Consider the following 18,951-nt stretch of genomic DNA (forward strand, 5'->3'; position numbering starts at 1 on the left):
GGGGGTTTGTTGCAAAGATTAAACTAGCTATTAGATATCAAGTGCGTCTCTGTCAGGTAGCGATCACTCAACACATTAGCTCTGTTTCCCAAAATTCTACTTGTCCCTTAAGACCTGATAGCTCCTCGAGCCTGACCAGGCGGTGGCACAGTGGATAGAGCGTTGGACTGGGATGCGGAGGACCCAGGTTCGAGACCCCAAGGTCACCAGCTTGAGTGCAGGCTCATCTGGTTTGAGCAGAGCTCACCAGCTTGGACCCAAGGTTGCTGGCTTGAGCAAGGGGTCACTCGGTCTGCTGTAGCCCCATGGTGAAGGCACATACAAGAAAGCAATCAGTGAACAACTAAGGTGTCACAACAAAAAACTAATGATTGATGCTTCTCATCTCTCTCCGTTCCTGTCTCTCTGTCCCTGTCTATCCCTCTCTCTGACTCTCTCTCTGTTTCTGTAAAAAAAAAAAAAAAAAAAAAAAGACCTGACAGCTCCTCATTGAGAGTACTTCCGGGAACTGCTGGAATAAATTGTTCTCTCCTTTTCTGCTTTTCTATAATTTGTACCTGTTTTAGAGCTTTTATCACACTGTGTCATAGTTGCCCACTGGCTCTTGCATTGGAGCCTGAGCACCTTCAGCAGGTAGACACCTGCCCTCTGTCCTGTGTGCAGACAGTGCTGGGTACTTCGCAGGCGCTCAGTACAGCTTTGTGCAAAGAATGTCTGTTTGAAGAGTTAGAATACAGGTCTGGAATGGTGGGTCTTAATCTCTCCGTGCCTCCCAACACACGTACTTATTAATTAGTATACTCAACCCATCAGTGGAAGAGTTTGAAGTAGCCCCAGACTAACCCCCTCTATTTGAAAATCATTGGCCAAAATATAAAAAAGCAGTTTTTAGAATAGAAGTGACATAAAAAAGAAATATATTTCCTTCATAAATTGTGGCTAGAGGACTAGATAGAAGCTGTCTTTTTTGTTCTTATGCAAAACTAACCTTTAGTAAATGATTATTTCAGTAGGTACACTCTGACCAAGGATGACTTTTGATAATGGCATAATTTTGTTTCCTGTTTCCTTTTCTGTTAAATGAAAGTACCAGCTTGAAAAGAACTGGTAAGTTCAGGCAAAACTCTTTCCTTTAAAAAAGGAAACGGCTGACTCCCTGCAGGCTGTGGAGTTAAGTTGACTCCCCACACTTGGCCTCTGATTTCTCCAGGGAGCTAAATTGTTCATTAACCATTTACTGAGATGTGCTGTGTGCCAGCAACGGTGCTGGACTCCAAAGATAGGAAGACAGAAGACTGAATTCCTTAAATTTTCTAATAACGAAAGACGTGTTGAATTGACCACCAAGTAGCTATAGACATGCACAGACAGTATGCTGGGGACAGCTGTTCGTAATCATGATCTTTTATCCTTTCTAGGATCACTAACGATTTTACCTGTTTTTTTGTTATTGGTAATTTGTGCCTTCTCTTTTATCAACCAGTTTTCCTAGAGGTTTATCCAATTTTATAAGTATTAAAGAACCAACTTTGATTTTACAGGTTTTCTCTATTGTGCTTTAAAAAAAATTGTTTTTTAATTTCTGCTCTCATTTTTTTTCTTTAGATTTAATTTCCTGGTTTTCTTTTTCTCTTGTAGATACATGGAACATTAGTTTTCAGCTTTTTTTTTTTCTTTTCTAATATATGCATTTAAGAGTATACATTTCCCTTTAGGGATGGTTTGAGCCACATCCAGCAGGTTTTGAGTTGTCATATTTTTATAATCATTAAGTTAGAAAGGCTTTCTGATTTCCACTGTAGTTTCTTCTTTGACCCATCGGTTATTCGAAAGTATATTTTTAATAATATTTTGTTCCTATGCTACAGTCAAAGGACATTCTGTATGGTTTTGCTGTGTACATAAAAATTAGATATATTCATGATGGATTAAGTCTTTTAACTTTATGAAATGTTCTTTTTTTTATCTCTGATGATACTTCTTATTTTAAAATTTGTCTGATTGGATAGCTTTGCCAGCTTTTTTGGTTAGAATACACATAGGTGTCTTTTCCATCTATCAACCTTTCTCTGTCTTTATATTTAATCTGTGTCTCTGGTAAGTCCCAGGGTAGTTAAGTGATGCTCCCTATCTTCACCCCGTCTTTTACTTACATAGGTAATATACTTATATGGAAGGAGTTGCTGATACTTTGGGGATTAGATCTAAGTCCTATCTGATATTTGCTCCTTTTCTCCCTTATATTCTTTGTATTAGTTATATTAAAAAAATAATTCTGTATTTTTCAACTCCTATTGCCTTTTTATAGTTTTTAAATTACTCTTTCGGTGGTTGCTTTATTATGACATGACCTCAGAACTTCTATCAATAGTCATTTAATACTTTAGCATAGACTGGATAATGCAGGGACCTTCGAACACCAGCTTCATTTTTCTTTTGGTCATGCATTTTTATTGTGTATTTTAAACACCAAAGAGATGCCTACTATTGTTTTGTAAAGTCAGTGTTGATTCAGAGCTACCCTTATGTACCCTTCTGAAACTCTTCATTCTTTCCTGCAGTTCCTTGCTTCTTTCTAGGATCGTTCTTCTTCTGACAAATCCCTGCTGGAGGCCAGTTTTCTCAGACCTTGTTTGTCGGAAAGCATTTTTATTTCACAACCATTTTTTATTTTTTGGCATGCCCCCCCCCCCCCCAAAGTACAGAATTCTAAGCTACTAGCTAGTTATCAACCTTTGGCATGCTAGGATGTTATCTCATTGTCTTCTTGTTTCCATTGTTGTGGAAACATCGGCTGTCAACTTCATCATGCTTATATGAGAGTAATGTCTTTGAAGAATTTTGTCATAGGTTTTTAGCAATTTTATTGTGACATGACACATCAGAACTTGTAGGTTTCTTTATATTTATCCTTCTTGGGATTTATAGGATTAAATACTGTGGCTTAGTCTGGTTGGGCTGCCATAACAAAATGCAGTAGGTCCTTGAATAACATCATTTTGTTCAGTGTTTTGTTATACCATTGATGAGATACCCTAGGGACTCTTGTTTATGTCAGTTAGCCTATGGTAACATTGGATTCCTTATATGTCATTTTGCTTACAGTTGCAGAACCTATCAAAAACATTGAGGGTTTACTATACCATGGATTGTGTGGTTGAAACAACAGAAATTTATTTGTTATAGTTCTGGAAGCTAGGAAATCCAAGATCAAGGTTCCAGCCAGTTTGGTTTCTGGTTTTCTCTTCTGGGCTTGCAGAAGACTGCCTTCTATCTGTGTCCTCTCATGACCTTTCCACAGTGCGTGGTAGAGAGATCTCCCCCTTCTTCTATAAAGCCACCAATCCTATCAGATTATGGCCCCATCCTCATGACCTCATTTCACCTTAATTACTTCGTTAGAGGCTCCATCTCTAAATATAGTGACTTTGGGGTTAATGTTTCAGCATGAGTTTTAGAGGGAGACATACTTTGGTCTGTATCATTCTATACTACATAAAGGCACTTAAAATTGTCCCTGGCCCATACTAATTCTTTAATGGATTGTGGTTTTGTGTTAGAGCCGATTTTAAACATTTTCCTCCCTTTTTTCTTTTCTAGGTGCTGGCTTTGGGTTACCTTTCAAAAGACTAGGAATGGTCATTTCTACTTTCCAGCACCTCAAAACTAAGAAGCTGAAGAGACTCCTATGTAAATAAAGGGAAACCTCCCGTTGTCCTTTTGCATTTGGAGAATCCTTTATTTTACCACACACAGGGAGTGTCAAACCGGTGCCATCACCATGAACGTGACTAGCTTATTCTCCTTCACAAGCCCAGCTGTGAAGAGGCTTCTCGGGTGGAAGCAGGGCGACGAAGAAGAAAAATGGGCAGAGAAAGCGGTGGACGCTTTGGTGAAGAAACTGAAGAAGAAGAAAGGGGCCATGGAGGAACTGGAGAAGGCCCTGAGCTGCCCGGGGCAGCCCAGTAACTGTGTCACCATCCCCCGCTCTCTGGACGGCAGGCTGCAAGTTTCCCACCGGAAGGGACTGCCTCATGTCATTTACTGCCGTGTGTGGCGGTGGCCCGACCTCCAGAGCCACCACGAACTCAAACCTCTGGAGTGCTGTGAGTTTCCTTTTGGTTCCAAGCAGAAGGAGGTTTGCATCAATCCCTACCACTATAAGAGAGTAGAGAGCCCTGGTAAGTGAGTCTTTCCGTATTGATGTGTTGAACAGATTCCTGTTTCAAATATTAAAATACTTCCTTTTCTACATTTTTAGATGTGATTTTTAAACATAGGGGAAAATATATGTTTGCAAGCCTTTGAATGTTTCATGCATTCTAACAACTCATTCCTCCTTAGTTATTTCTTAGGAGTGTGTGTGTATAAATATTTCATACTGGTACTAATACCTGCAACTTTTAGTAAATTTTCTCTCTAAATTTATTTTGTATGGTTCTCTGCATTTCTCTAGACAAATTTAGCTGTGATTTTATTACAAGGGAAGAAAATCAGGAAAGGGAAGAAGCATGGTATTGCTCTTTACACGCTTGAGGGAAATCTCTTGAGGGCATGTGCTAGTGACAAGTCACTTTGTCCTTAAGGATGGCCCATGTTATCTTCAGTGGAATTCCACTGTGACATAGTCCCTGTAGTGTAGAGGATGTGGACGAATTATGTTCAGCTGTGGAATCATTTGATACTAGATAAGATGTTTCTAGTTTTTACATGTATGACCTTTTGGAGGGGATGTATAGTAGAAGATACACTACTTTAAAATTTGTTTGGTTTTGCTCTCAAATACGAATTTGCATTTTAGACATATCAGTTGGGAAGTAATTAGGCAGTGTTAAGCACTTAAATATCATCAGATTGGAACCTATTTAGTTGATGGGTTAGTTATTAATAGCTAGTAATTACCGAGAGTTCCCAAATGAGCCTGTGCATTAGAATCACATGATTCCCCCCTCCCAGAAATTCTGATTCTGGTATAGCTTAGTAATCCATGTCTTTAACAATGTGGTGCTGATGTAGCTGTTAGATTGTGTTTGCTAGACCATATAATCACATGGTTCTTAAATAAAAGGCATTCTGGCTTTTTATGGAATATTTAATACAAATAGAGTTTACATGCAAATAGAGTTTAAAGACTAGGGAATGTTATAATAACATCTTTATATCCATCACCCACTTTAAGAAATAAAAGATTAAAGCTTATACTTCTTCTGATCCCATTCCCTTCAGTAACTATTCTGAATTTGATGGTTAAAATTTGATGTTTATTATTCCTATGCATGCTTTTATACTGTTATTACATATGAATTTCATGTCAGTATCTAATATTTTGTGTGCTTAAGAATATTATGTAATATTAGAGGATCCTTCTACAACTTGTAATATTCATTCAACATTATGTTCTTGTGATTTCTATATTATGTACTTTAGGATTATTACCCTGTTGAGTATGGTGAAAAATCTTCTGGAGATTTTATTGGAATTTCACTGATTGGGGAGGGGACTGACATAGTTACTTCCTTGTGCATAATATTTTTCTAAATTGACTTAGGACTTTTTCTTTGTTTTCTTTAAAAAGTTCTTGTGTATCTTAGATTTATTTCTAGATAACTGTTTGGGTTTTATTGTGACCTTTAATAAGTTACATTTTGCTATAGTTGCTTCCTGTTGGAACTGCACTTGCTTCTTTCCAACTTTGCTAACTTCCCCTTCGTCTAATATAGAGGAACCTACTGCTTGTTATATCTGCTGTGATGTTAGACACACACACACAAGGATACATGGTCTTCTTTTAGTCAAAAAGTGAGATGGAGCTAAGAGTTTTGGAGAGTAAAAAGTAGTGTTTAAGTAATACAGCCATAGGCCGCATGGCAACGCTTTGGTCAGCACGGGCCACCTGTGTGTCAGTGGTCCCGTAAGGTTATAACAGAGCTGAAGATTCTATGCTGTCATAACACCATAGTGCAACGCATTGCTCCCGTGGTTGTGGTGGTGCTGGTGTCAAGAAACCGGCACTGGCCCTGGCCGGTTGGCTCAGCGGTAGAGCGTCGGCCTAGCGTGCGGAGGACCCGGGTTCGATTCCCGGCCAGGGCACATAGGAGAAGCGCCCATTTGCTTCTCCACCCCTCCGCCGTGCTTTCCTCTCTGTCTCTCTCTTCCCCTCCCGCAGCCAAGGCTCCATTGGAGCAAAGATGGCCCGGGCGCTGGGCATGGCTCTGTGGCCTCTGCCTCAGGCGCTAGAGTGGCTCTGGTCGCAATATGGCGACGCCCAGGATGGGCAGAGCATCGCCCCCTGGGGGGCAGAGCACCGCCCCTGGTGGGTGTGCCGGGTGGATCCCGGTCCGGCGCATGTGGGAGTCTGTCTGACTGTCTCTCCCTGTTTCCAGCTTCAGAAAAATGAAAAAAAAAAAAAAAAAGAAACCGGCACTGCCAGTTGTATGAAAGTGTGACAGTCTATAAGTTTGATAATGATAATAAACAGCTATGTCACAGGCTTATATATGATATTTACTCTACTTTTTATTGTTAAGACTGTACTCTTTCTACGTGGCCACGTGATGCCAGCAGCAGCCTCATGCGTCTCGTGTATACCGAGTCTCATGATCGCATCCTTTTCTCTCGAGCTGATTTCATTTGTGTCATTTTGTTCATCCTGGCCCCTAAGTGTACAAGAGCCACTGCTCATGTTGTAGTACAAGGCCGTGTCAAGTGAATGACCTGAAAATGAAATTGGAAGTGACGAAGGATGGCGTTGCCGGCAGGTCAGTGGTGTTACTATTTGGCGGTTAGGCACGTCACATTCCCCACAGCAGCAGTTCTTGAAGAACAAGAATGAGGTGACAGAAGCTGATATAGGCTCTGCTTTATTGAAGGCTGTGAGACTAACAAAAATTCAAGAGTGGCCCGTGTCAGACATGGAGGAACTTGTAATGGCCTGGACGGAAGACCAGACACAGAAGCGTTATTCCTGTCAGCACCCTGACGGTCACGGCCAAAGGAAGAAGTTTGTGGTGTTGAAAGCAAAGGCAGGACCCGTCTACCATGTTGAATTGTCTGCTAGCCCTGGGTGGTTTGAAGGATCTAAGAATCGTTACTCATTCTGTAATGTGCACGTGAGCGGCGAGTCTGCGGGTGCGTATGTGAAGGCAGCCGAGAACTTTTGGAAACTCTCGATAAGCTGATTGTGGAGGAAAGTTACTCGCCAGAGCAAGTAGGCAATATGGATGAAAGCTCTCACTTCTAGAAATGGATGCACCCATATTGTGGGCCTTTTTTCAGAAGGCCGAGTCAGTGCCAGGTTTCCAGGCTTTTAAAGACAGGATAATAGTCGTAGTGTGGGGCAATGTCACAGGCCACAAATTGCAACCCCTGCTGATCTGGCACAGTGAGACCCTCCCTGGGTTGCAAGCCTTTCAGTAAGCACACAGTGCCAGTGGCCTACAGGAGCAATGAGAAGTCATTAAATCCCAGCTCCTCTTCCAAAATGGTCTCCTAATTGCTCTACCAGCACCTGCTGTTTAGAGAGTAACATACCTTTCAAGATTTTGCTTATTGTTGATAATGCTCCCAGACATCCTCCTTCTCTTGGTGATCTTCATCTCACTATCAGAGTGGTGTGTCCTCCTTCCAAATATCAACTCTTTGGTCCAACCATTGGGTCAGGGAGTTCCAGCAGCTTTTAAGACTTACGACCTGAGGAGGACCTTTGTCCAGGCTGTCACTGCACCTGTCACTGAGAAGACACTGATGCAGGCCTGGAAGGATCGCATCTGTGGTGGTCAAGGTTCTGTATCAGGAACCTTGCTTGGGCTTGGGGTGATGTCACCAAGGACTGTATGAATGGTATCCAGAGGAAGACCCTTAAAAGGTTCATTCATGACTTCAAGAGATCTCTGAAGGATGAGGAGGTTGCAAAAACCAACAGGGCTGTGGGTGAGATGGCAAACAACTTGGACGTGGGTGTGGATAAGGATGGCTTTGGGAGCTCCCAGAGGTGGTTCTTGAGGAATTGCCTAAGGAGGAGGTGTTGGAAGTAGGACAGGAATGCAGAGCTAAAGAAGAGGCAAGAGAAAAGGAAACTGCAGGAGAAAAAAAGAACCCCCAAGAAAATGCAGTGAAGGGTTTAGCAGAAGCTTTCGCAGATCTCAGCAAGCTCCTTAAAAGGTTTCAAAACATGGACCTTGCAATGCTGGTGGCTGCAGTCATGGCCAGGCCGGTCCACACTGGGTTTGGGCAGAGGGCAGGAAAACTGTGGAGCTGGAAAGCATTGGGCCATTCCGTTTAATAAAGTCTCATAACGGCGGACAGGCACACAGGCAGGGGAAGCCTCCTGTCAGACAAACAAACCGCAAAATGACCCCTCACAGGGGCGGGTGGGCACTCCACCATCCACAGTCCCCCTGAGCACAAGCACCCACAGCCTTATCCAGGCCATGCACACGTGCCTCTCCACGTCCTCGCGCACTAATCAGGCAAAGTGCCTGCAGTCGGTAACCCCGCGAGCAGGCCTAGCACAGCTGCCTCACAGTCCCCAGCACTGAAAGGTTTGGATGGTGCATTATCTGCTTAGAAGGAAATCCATGATGGAATAAAGAAACCAAGCAGACCACCTGGGACAGGTTTCTGGAAAGAGTGCCACCTCCCCGAGTTGAGCCTGAGGCGGGTCCTTCAGGAAGTGTTCCGGAAGAAGGCATTTATCATGGGAGAGACGACATCTCCACGAGTGTTACTGCCCCCTGAAGACCTCACGGGACAGGATGCGAAGGTGGAAGACAGAGATATTGATGATCCTGGCCTGGCCCGGTGCAGGCCTTGGCTAGTGTGTGTGTGTGTGTCTTTGTTTTTAACAACAAAGTTTAGAAAGAAAAAAAAAAATTAAATTTAAAAACAAAATAAAGCTTATAGAAAAAGATATAAATAAAAGACATTTTTGTAGAGCTGTATAGTGTGTTTTTGTTTTAAGCTAAATGGTAGAAGGGTTGAAAAGTTAAAAATATTAAAATATATATAACACAAAGTAAAAATGTTACAGTAAGCTATGTTTAATTTATTATTAAAAAAGAAAATAAAAAGAAATCTAATTTAGCCTTAGTGTACAGTATTTATAAAGTCTTCAGTAGTGGACAGTAATGTCCTGGGCCTTCACATGGATTCTACTCACTCGGAACAACTTCCTGCAGGCTCCGTTCAGGGTAACCGTCCTATCGAGGTGTACCATTTTTATCTTTTACACTATATTGTTTCTGTACCTTTTCTATGTTTAGATGCAGAAATACCACTGCATTCCAGTTGCCCGGTGTTCTTTACAGAAACGTGACTCATCACCCAGGGGCAGTAGGCTAGACTACTAGCCTTATTTGTGTGGTGGGCCATGTCATCTAGGTCTGGGTCATGCACTCCATGGTGTCCGCAGGACAACAGAATTGCCTGATAATGCACTTCTCAGAATGTACCCCCTCGTCAAGTGAGGCCTGACTGTATGTACAAATAAGATTACTTAGGCGTGTGATGTTAAGGATTTCTCTTTCTGCAAACGTGTGGACAGTTATAGGAAAGAGAAAGTTTGTGCAGCATCTGAACACTGTGACCCTGCCGATGATGTAACAGGTGACTATTTACTTGGACTTTTGGTGGCCTTTAGAATGAAGGCTCCGTATTAGTGGTTGGGGTTAAGTGTAGATTTTCTTCTTCTTTACCAAAGGAAATGGTGACAGTGGTGGAGTAAGTCTTCTGACCGCGGGCTGGAGAAGCCCCCCCCCCCCCCAGTTGCTATCTGCTATTGAAATGCCTTCATGGAGCATGGAGACTTCCTGTCATTTGGAAGTGTGTCATTGACCTGTGTCTTCTTTCTTTTTTTTTAATTTTTATGTTTTTCACATGGTCTTAAAAATTATCTTCTCTACTTTGAACTTAAATCTACTTGAAAGGCCATATTGAACCTGAACTTGAAATTCTGAGATTTCAGTTTTGATCTTGAAAGTAACACCCCACAGTTAGCTTCCAGGTGCTTCCATTTTCAGGGTAATGGCTCCCAGCTGTTTGTAACCCTCTTCACCTGTAGACTGAATTGGGGTTTCTGACTCTGGCTGCTTCAGGCACCATGCGGTTCATCACTTGGTAAATTTTACCTTTAAAAGGAAGTCTTCAAATGATAGAAATGGAAAATAAATTGGGTGGTTGCGGGGGGGGGGGGGGGGGGGGGGGGGGTTTGCTAAGGAGGGGAGTGGGTGTGGCTCTCAAAGGGCATCTGAAGAAATCCTTTGGTTGATGGAAATGTTCCCTGTCTTGACTGTAATCAGTGTCAATGTGCTGATCATGCTGTTCTGTAGTTTTGCAAGATGTGGGAGGCTGGGTAAGAAGAGGTAGGCAGGATTTCTCTGTAGCATTGCTTACAGCTGCATGTGAAGCGACTGTTACCTCAATTTAAAAAATAGTGGCTCGGGGCAAGGCAGCCAGCTTGGCTCACGACTCCCCAGTCACACAAGCGCAGTCCCAGTAGATAGCCGTTGTGCTCGCATGCGCAGCAGAGGTGCTCCGTGCACGCTGCTGCTTCACACGGAGTATTAAGAAGACACTGTATACTCAGGGATCGAGATTTAGAGAAATTGACATTTCTAAACAAAAACCAAAATCCTTTTTAAAAAGTGTGTTTTTTTATATTGTGAATGTTTTTACTTGAACCAGTGGTGACATAGACTTCATCTAATTGAAGTTTTGTATGTGCGAGTGTGTGTGTGTGTGTGTGTGTGTGTGTGTGTGTGTGTATCTATTGACACATCCTTTTGGAGGATGGGATTGGGGGAGAGAAGTATTAGTTTCTCTGAGTGGTGATATCTAGGAGTCTGATAACTAAAATTGTAATCCAGGTGTCAACAAATGATCATTACAAGTGTCTTGAAGATTTGGGATTAATTAGTAACGATTTTAATTATAAAAATTAAAGTGTTATGACATGTGTTAGTCAGGGTTCTCCAGAGAAACAGAACCAAAAGGATATAGATATAGATAACAGAGATAGAGAGGTATGTAGGTAGCTAGACAGACAGACAGGTAGATCAGAGATTTCTTACAGGATTTGGCTCACATGAATGTGGAAGCTGGGACGTCTTGTGATCTATGTGAAGCTGGGGAACCAGGAATGCTGATGGTGTACAACCTAGTCCTCGTCCAAAGGCCTGAGAGCCAGGAGCACTCATTTCCAAGGGCAGGGAATAGCTTTCTCAGCTCAAGCAAAAGAAAAACAAACGAATTTGCCCTTTCTTTGCCTTTTTGTGCGATTCAGCTCTTCAGCAAATTGCATGATGCTCAGCTGCATTGATGAGGGCAACCTCTTTCTACCAATTCAGACACCCTCATAGACACATCCAGAAATAATGTTTCGCCTTAAGGTAACTTACCTTAAGGGATTGGGAATCCCTAAGCCTAATCGAGTTGACACACAGAATTAGCCATCACTTTTGTGTTCATCTACGTCTAAATTTCTGTTCATACATTCATGGCACCTCTACAGCTCCTCAGGAATGGACTCTGCCCAGTAGAGACTGGCACGTCGTGACAGCACTGTGTGCCAGATTGAATAACAGAAACATGGTCGGGGATGCACTCACTCTTAGAAGCCTGAGAGTGGCCACAAAAAGCTCACTGGGCTCTCACATCTAGACATTGTGTTCTAGTCTATGCGGTGGTGCTGGCATACGTGTGTATTTCATCGTACAGAGGAGTTCAGTCCGTGTATAAGAAGATGTGTGATAAAGTAGAAAGTATTACTAATAAAGTAGACTGGGGAAAACACATTAAAATGGAAGGTGAAGACTAAGTGGAAAAGCAGCACAGAAGTTTCGTGAGTGTTACTGTGGTACAAACACGCTGCTGTGTGCAGTGACTGGATGTTTCGGGTCGAGTGTGGGTGGTTCTCTAACGCTTCTGGTGTGGGAGCTGTATGTGACATTGAGATAAAGAAAGAATGGTTTTAAGAGCTCTGAGCTTTTTATGGGTGCTTGCAAATCCAGGTATGGGTCCCCAAAGGGCGGGTGGCAGGGGAGAGCCACTGCGGCCGTCTGCAGGGGGGTGCAGTGTGTGGGGGGGGGGCGAGGTGAGGGGCCCGGCCTGTGCCGCCTCACCATCCGCCCGTCCGTCAGGGTGCCGTCCATGTAGATGTTCTGTTCTGAAAAAGCATTTGCTTCTATCCAAACTCAGCACACAGCCAAGTGGGATTGGGAGTTTAGCTGGTGAACCCTTCTCCTAGCTACGATGATTGTTATTTGGCTTGTGTTCGGTCATTTCATCTTCATTTCCAACAATACTAGAACAGATGAAGTAATATAATCACGGATAGAATTTTATACCCAGATTTTTTAGTCAAGTCCATATTCTTAAGTCCAAGGCAGAATGGGAAGTTGTTTCTGATTTTTTTTTTTTTTTCATTTTTCTGAAGCTGGAAACAGGGAGAGACAGTCTGACAGACTCCCGCATGCGCCCGACCGGGATCCACCTGGCACGCCCACCAGGGGCGACGCTCTGCCCACCAGGGGGCGATGCTCTGCCCATCCTGGGTGTCGCCATGTTGCGACCAGAGCCACTCTAGCGCCTGAGGCAGAGGCCACAGAGCCATCCCCAGCGCCCGGGCCATCTTTGCTCCAATGGAGCCTTGGCTGCGGGAGGGGAAGAGAGAGACAGAGAGGAAAGCGCGGCGGAGGGGTGGAGAAGCAAATGGGCGCTTCTCCTGTGTGCCCTGGCTGGGAATCGAACCCGGGTCCTCTGCACACTAGGCTGACGCTCTACTGCTGAGCCAACCAGCCAGGGCGATTCTGACTTTTTAAAAGTGCATTATTTGAGGCATTGGTTTATTAACTGATGAGCATATGCAGTTACTAAATGTTACTTTTACATAAATTACGTCCATGGAAACAGACATCTGGGCAATTATGGGATTTATTTCTGGGTGGAGTTTTTCTGCTGCTAAATTTCCCAATTTGAAGTTTTAAGACTGTATGCTACAGAGTATACAAGGTTTCTTTCCCCCACTTTTACTTTCCTTACCATTATCCTCTACTTCATTCTTTTTCCATCTCTGCAAAATCAGGTGGGCAAGAGAAGCTATTTTCAGATCTTCCTGATTGATTTTATTTTATCTTTTTGTATTTTTTCAAAGTGAGAAGTAGGGGCCGGGGAGGCAGACAGACTCCCACATGCGCCTGACCGGGATCCACTCAGCATGCCCACCAGGGGGTGATGCTCTGCCCATCTGGGGCATTGCTCCGTTGCAACCAGAGCCATTCTAGCACCTGAGGCGGAGGCCATGGAGCCGTCCTTAGCACTGGGGCCAACTTTGCTCCAGTGGAGCCATAGCTGTGGGAGGGGAAGAGAGAGATAGAGAAGAGAGGAGGAAGGGTGTAGAAGCAGATGGGCACTTCTCCTGTATGCCCTGGCCAGGAATCGAACCTGGACTTCCACACACCAGGCCGACACTCTACTGCTGAGCTAACCGGCCAGGGCCTTCCTGATTGATTTTAAAGTTCAGCATGCTTTCCAGCACTACTGCTAGTGTATAGGGCCAAAGGAACCCTTAGCCAGTTAGTGTTAGGAACAGAACACACACACACACACACACACACACACACACACACACACTATTGCTGATGAAAACTAACAATTTTAAAAACCATAGGAAAATATTTTATCATAAATGAAAGAAGTAGTCTATATACCAGTTGCACTTGTGTGAAAATAAAGAAAAAACCTGGTTGATATTTCCAAGTCTAGCTTTGGGTGAGAGAATATTGAGACCTGTGCCTTGTGCTTTTTTGGCTTGTTTTGCTCACAGCTGGGTCATCCTCACAGTGATTTCTTGTAGGGCTGGGAACGTTCTTGTGTGTGTGGCTGGAATGAAGGAGTCCCACGCGATTCACCCTGTCTGTGTTGACAGCGCCCTGTGCTCTTGGTGGACACTTGTGAAAGTGCGAGAAATGGAAGGGGAGGGGCAGTGACCTCAGGCTGATGGTCTTGGCTGTATTCCCAGCCTCCGTGCTCTAGTAGATACTGAAAGGCTCGAACAGAAGACTGGAGATTTCTTTCCCAGAAATGTTTGCCCACCCCGTTGTCTTTTTCCGATTCAGAATACCTATGTTCTCTTGAAAGACTCAGCATCATGCCTGATAATCACGAATTAGCCAAATCGTCATACCTGTGCCCTGATATCAGAGCCGTCTGGGGAGGTGCTGGGGACGTGGAGAGAGGTTGTTTATTTTAAAGTGCTGAGCTCAGAGACCGTGGGCAGCAGTAGGGTCCTATGAGCACTGCGTTAACCAACTCAAAGAGCCTGAAGAACGGGAAAGATAAAAAGCTCTAATTTTGTTAAGTTGACAGCGTGGCTGAGGATTAGTGGAGTTCTTAGACACTGGTTTTAGGATTAGCTTGAGAAGCTGCAGACTTCTCTTGGCCCTGTGATGAGGTAGGGAGACTGGCACTTACCTGCGTCTCACTGCTCTGTTTCCATCAGTGCCCTCAGCAGGATCTCAACGTTCCTGGGACCCTCAGCCCTGAGGCCCGCCTGCGCCCCCCTACTGCAGGTCTGCTTTCCATAAAGCTGCTAGAGCTGATGTGGAGTACTGTATTTGCCCATGTATAAGATGCTCCCATTATAAGATGCACCGTAATTCTGGGTCCCGAAATTTGAAAAAAAATGTATTACTTCCAGTTATTGAACTCAAGTTTTATTCCTCATAAAATTCATACAATTCCTTATCACTGTCAAAACTCCCATCCATTAGCTTGTCCTCATCTGTGTCTGATGATGAATCACTGTCTTCATATATTGCCTCGTCCTCAGTTCCATCTATGGCATTCGAAATGCCACAACCACTGTATAAGATGCACCCAGTTTTTAGACCCCAATTTTTTTTGAAAAAGGGTGCGTCTTATACATGAGGAAATACGGTAAGGAACTTTTTTTGACACGGGCTATGTTTAAATGAAAAGATCTAGGTCAACAGAGGACTGTTTGGCGTGCGCACACACACACACACACACACACTTTGATTAATCATTTTTATGCTTTGGAATCTCAGCTGACCTTGCAATGGAAGATCGGGTTTACATTGTACTACATCACTGCCTCAATTCCAGAGCCACTCTCCAAGATACACTACTGTTCTTAGCTCTTCACTCTGTCACTCAATAAAGCTATTTCTTGTCTAACTAGTGGTCTGGCTTATGTAGTCACATCACCCTCACCTGACCACCTGCCTGCTTGCCTGTCTGGAACCTTCGGTCACCATAAGGCAAGAGGAGAACCAGTGATTTTTAATAAGTGATATTTGGGCAGCTTCTTATAAACTAAAAGTTAAACATATATATGACAACGAAGGGGACTCGCCTTGCATGTTTTTTCCTTTATGTTTTCCTAAATTATATCTAACTAGCTCTGTAACAGCGTTTGCAATATTTCTTTCTGGGACTGTGTCTTGCTTTGAGCATCTAAGAAGTTTATCCAAGGTATAGTAGTGTACCGGGAAGATATTTGAGTAAGATCAAATTAGGAAGCCAGTTGTGGGTAAATGCTTTTGAAATATAGAACCTGCAGCTTTTAAATAGGAAAAAGAACAGCTAACTTTAAAATGAGTTGTTGTTTTTTTTTAAACAAAGAAAACTGATGGGAGCATGTTGTAAGGAAGAGACTGTTCCTGGCTGAATCAGACTGTTCATCAGCAAAATAAGGAAAAAAATGAATTATAAGCCATAGGGGGATGACAACAGGAATCCATGTTGATAGTAAATAAAAGGGGGTGGGCTCGAGGGAGGGCTCTTGTTCACAAGTAGAATGCTGACTGGTAAATGTGGAGTTTCTAGGAAATTCAGGATAAATAAAATCATTTGAAGGCAATACATATTTCTTGTTAGTCATAAGGTTGAAATATAGTCATGGAGAATCTCGGGTCAGAAGGTCAGGATTAAAATTTTGGCACTTGATATCTTGGACCTTGGGCCAGTTTCTTACCCTCTTTGAGCTTGTATTTGCTGACCAGTGACGTGGGGAGTGAGCATCTACTGTCCAGGGTTGTGGCAGGGAATAAAATGCATCTTTATATGCATTATAATGCAGCCAAGACAGTAAAATAAGGAATATAACCTCTATACACATCTTCTTTAGAATAAAGCCAGAATTTGTCATGTTAAGTAAGTTTTCACTAAACAGATCTTCAGAAAATTAAGGATAGTAGTTGTCGTAAAAATAGTAGTAATGATAAAAGTTAAAATAGCAGCTTTTTTTTTATGCAGGCCGTGTGCCAGGCACTGTGCTTATCACTTTCCTTGTGGTCTCCTTTGGTCCTGGCCATAACCGTAAGAGGTACGGGTGTCGGCAGGACCGCTGAGGTGCAGCGAGTTGTCACACAACTTGTAACTGGGGACTCAGAATTCACATTCAAGCCCAAGTCCAAGATTTGTGCTACTCACCCCAGCCCGTGCTGCTTCCCCCAGTCGGCAGCTTTGTCTCCCTTTAATCGGTTTTTTCTGTTTCACACAGCGGAACGGTATCCAGAGTTTTTGGTAGCAGAACATGTGATCTGAAATGCACCAATTTTGGGTTGATAATGGTAAATTGATAGAATCCACACCTACGCTTCAAGTTTTTATAAAGGCTTTATTTTCCATTGGTCAAACTTCATCATTAATAACTGGTATCTGTTTCACGGAATTTATTTAACAGAATAAAATTTGAACTCAGAATGGGAACTAATTACATTCAACCACAATTAGAAATTAAGCCACGCTGCCAGGTAAGACACCTGGAGGTGCTCATTTACATATCAGTAGGCTCTAACAGATGATCAGGCACTCTAGACCTGAAAGCTTTAGTATAGCAGCAGCTGTCCCTCTGTGTGTGCTGTAGCCCAGGAACTTGTTAAAGCTAACCCAGGCAGCAGAGCAACTACAGCATAGCGGCGGGCAAGCTCCAGGGTTTGAATCCCGTCTCCACTGGTTACGTATAGAGGACATAAATGAGTCACTTCCTCTGTATACCTCAACATCCACTTTCATAAAATAGAGGTCGAGATAGTGCCTAGATCAGAGTCGTTAGGAGGACTGAATGCTATATTATTATTTGCTGCAGCACTAGGCACAATAGAAACATTAAATTTAAAAAAATCTGAGAAAAGTACTCTACTGCTTACAAAAATTAGAGGATATGTTATAGCTTCATATTCATTTTGAAAATATTCCCTAATTTTTGTGAGCCGTATATTTCCAATTTACTAGTAAGACATGAAGTTTTAAGAATACATTGGAAATATGGCCAAACGAGCAAAGGGTGGAGTGTGAAACTAGCGGCTGGAAACTGCAAGAAGCTTGGGGGGCTGGGTGGAGAGCGGGGTGCGGATCGGAGCCGGAATCCGGACCGGGCACGCAGTCGTGGAAGATTCTGTGCGGGTGCACAAGCTCACAGACGAGCTGCCCGGCACGGAAGGGCTCTCCGGCCCAGGACGGGCTGGGCGCTAGGAAGCTGGGTTCTCAGAAGTTGAGCTCAGTTTAGGCTCCCTGGAAGCGAGTGTAATGGCTTTTTTTTTTTTAACTTCGGGAGACTGTTACTGAATACAATTAATTTCTCTGCTTATATTAAAATTGTGTTCACATCTTTGTCTTCTATTAATGTATTTGTGCTCAATAGTAATGGATCTATCCCTAGGAAAAAGAAATAAGAAAACTACAAACCACTTCCACAGCCCTTCTGGTTTTGTAACACTGAGTAATGTAGTCTGGTGGCTGTGACCTCAGTGCCACGCCTGGCCCTCGGTCCAGCGGCTGTGGCACCTTGGGTGTGTTACTGAGCTAGGCTGAGTCTGATGCAGCCATCTCTTGTTAACTCCACGTGGGTAGGGACAGTGGCTGTCCTGTGACTTTTGCATCTCCAGTGCCCTGCACAGAGCTCACCAGCAGTTAGTGCCATGGGTGTGTATGTCGCGCTCAGCGAATGTTCTCTCGTATTAATCAGCTCCCCAGACCATCGCCTCGCCTCCAGTAAGCACACAAGAAGATAAAATGACATCGCTTAGGGGTTTTTTGGAGATATATAATATGTATGTATATATATAATTTAATATATGTAAACTTTTCATTTAATCTCTCTTAACGCTTTGAGAATCTTAGTGTAAAGATTTTCAGACATAGCCTGAGATAGGAATTTTATTTCATAAATGCGTCTTCTGTTAACTTCTAAGGGGTCTTGTCCTCTCCACCACTTTCTACCTGAGATGCTTCTATTAGGTCACTGGACGCACTCTGTCCAAGGCCATCTGTCTAGTGGAGCTGTTACACTGGGCACAGCTGTGTCGGCATCTTGGCTGCCCCTCCCCCCTCCAGCCTGTCCCCAGTGGAGAATTGCTGTCCCTGGTCTGGCTCTTGGGCCATTCTTGGTTAGCCCTGGGCCACCCTTCCGCTCTTTCGGTGACCTCAGGGGTGGGTCTGGAGACTCAGCCAGACACAGTCTGGCCCTGAACTTCGTATGCAGCGAAGATGTAGACGTCCACAAGGTAGCATTACCATCAGCACAGCCGAGCACAGCAAGACCCCTGGAGTTCAAGTCCCTGGCTTTTTTTGTGTGTGAGAAAGTCGAGACTCTCAGAAGTTATGTGATTTGCTTAAAGTCACAAAAGTAGTTATTATCACAGCCAGGGCGGGATATCTTGACTCCTTACCTAAATGCCCTGAGCCTTGAGAGAGAGAGAGAGGGAGAGAGAGAGAGAGAGTGTGTGTGTGTGTGTGTGTGTGTGTGTGTGTGTGTGTGTGTATTTAAAGCTAGTCCACAAATATTTGGTGGGTCACAACCCAGGTGGGGAAGTTGTCAGCCTTCATCTGGTTACTAACTGACTTGACCACTGACAACTTGGTGATCAAATTTTAAACAGTGCTTCCAAATCTCTAAAAAGCTCCCCAATCCAGAGGGCGTGTGGGATGCGC

The 18,951-nt window shown here is 43.5% G+C and overlaps 1 protein-coding gene across 5 annotated transcripts in view; it reads left to right on the plus strand.

The window, feature by feature from the left end:
* The window catches only part of SMAD1 (SMAD family member 1), a 72,122-nt gene that overhangs the window by 25,355 nt on the left and 27,816 nt on the right, over positions 1–18,951 (plus strand). For all 5 annotated transcript variants that reach the window (XM_066385977.1, XM_066385961.1, XM_066385997.1 and 2 more), the window contains exon 2: positions 3,601–4,181. In XM_066385977.1, coding sequence (XP_066242074.1) covers positions 3,782–4,181 — 400 coding nt within the window. In that variant the 5' untranslated portion in view covers positions 3,601–3,781. The remainder of the gene's footprint in view (positions 1–3,600; positions 4,182–18,951) is intronic.

This window comes from Saccopteryx leptura, chromosome 1 (assembly GCF_036850995.1).
Source record: "Saccopteryx leptura isolate mSacLep1 chromosome 1, mSacLep1_pri_phased_curated, whole genome shotgun sequence".
Taxonomy (NCBI): domain Eukaryota; kingdom Metazoa; phylum Chordata; class Mammalia; order Chiroptera; family Emballonuridae; genus Saccopteryx; species Saccopteryx leptura.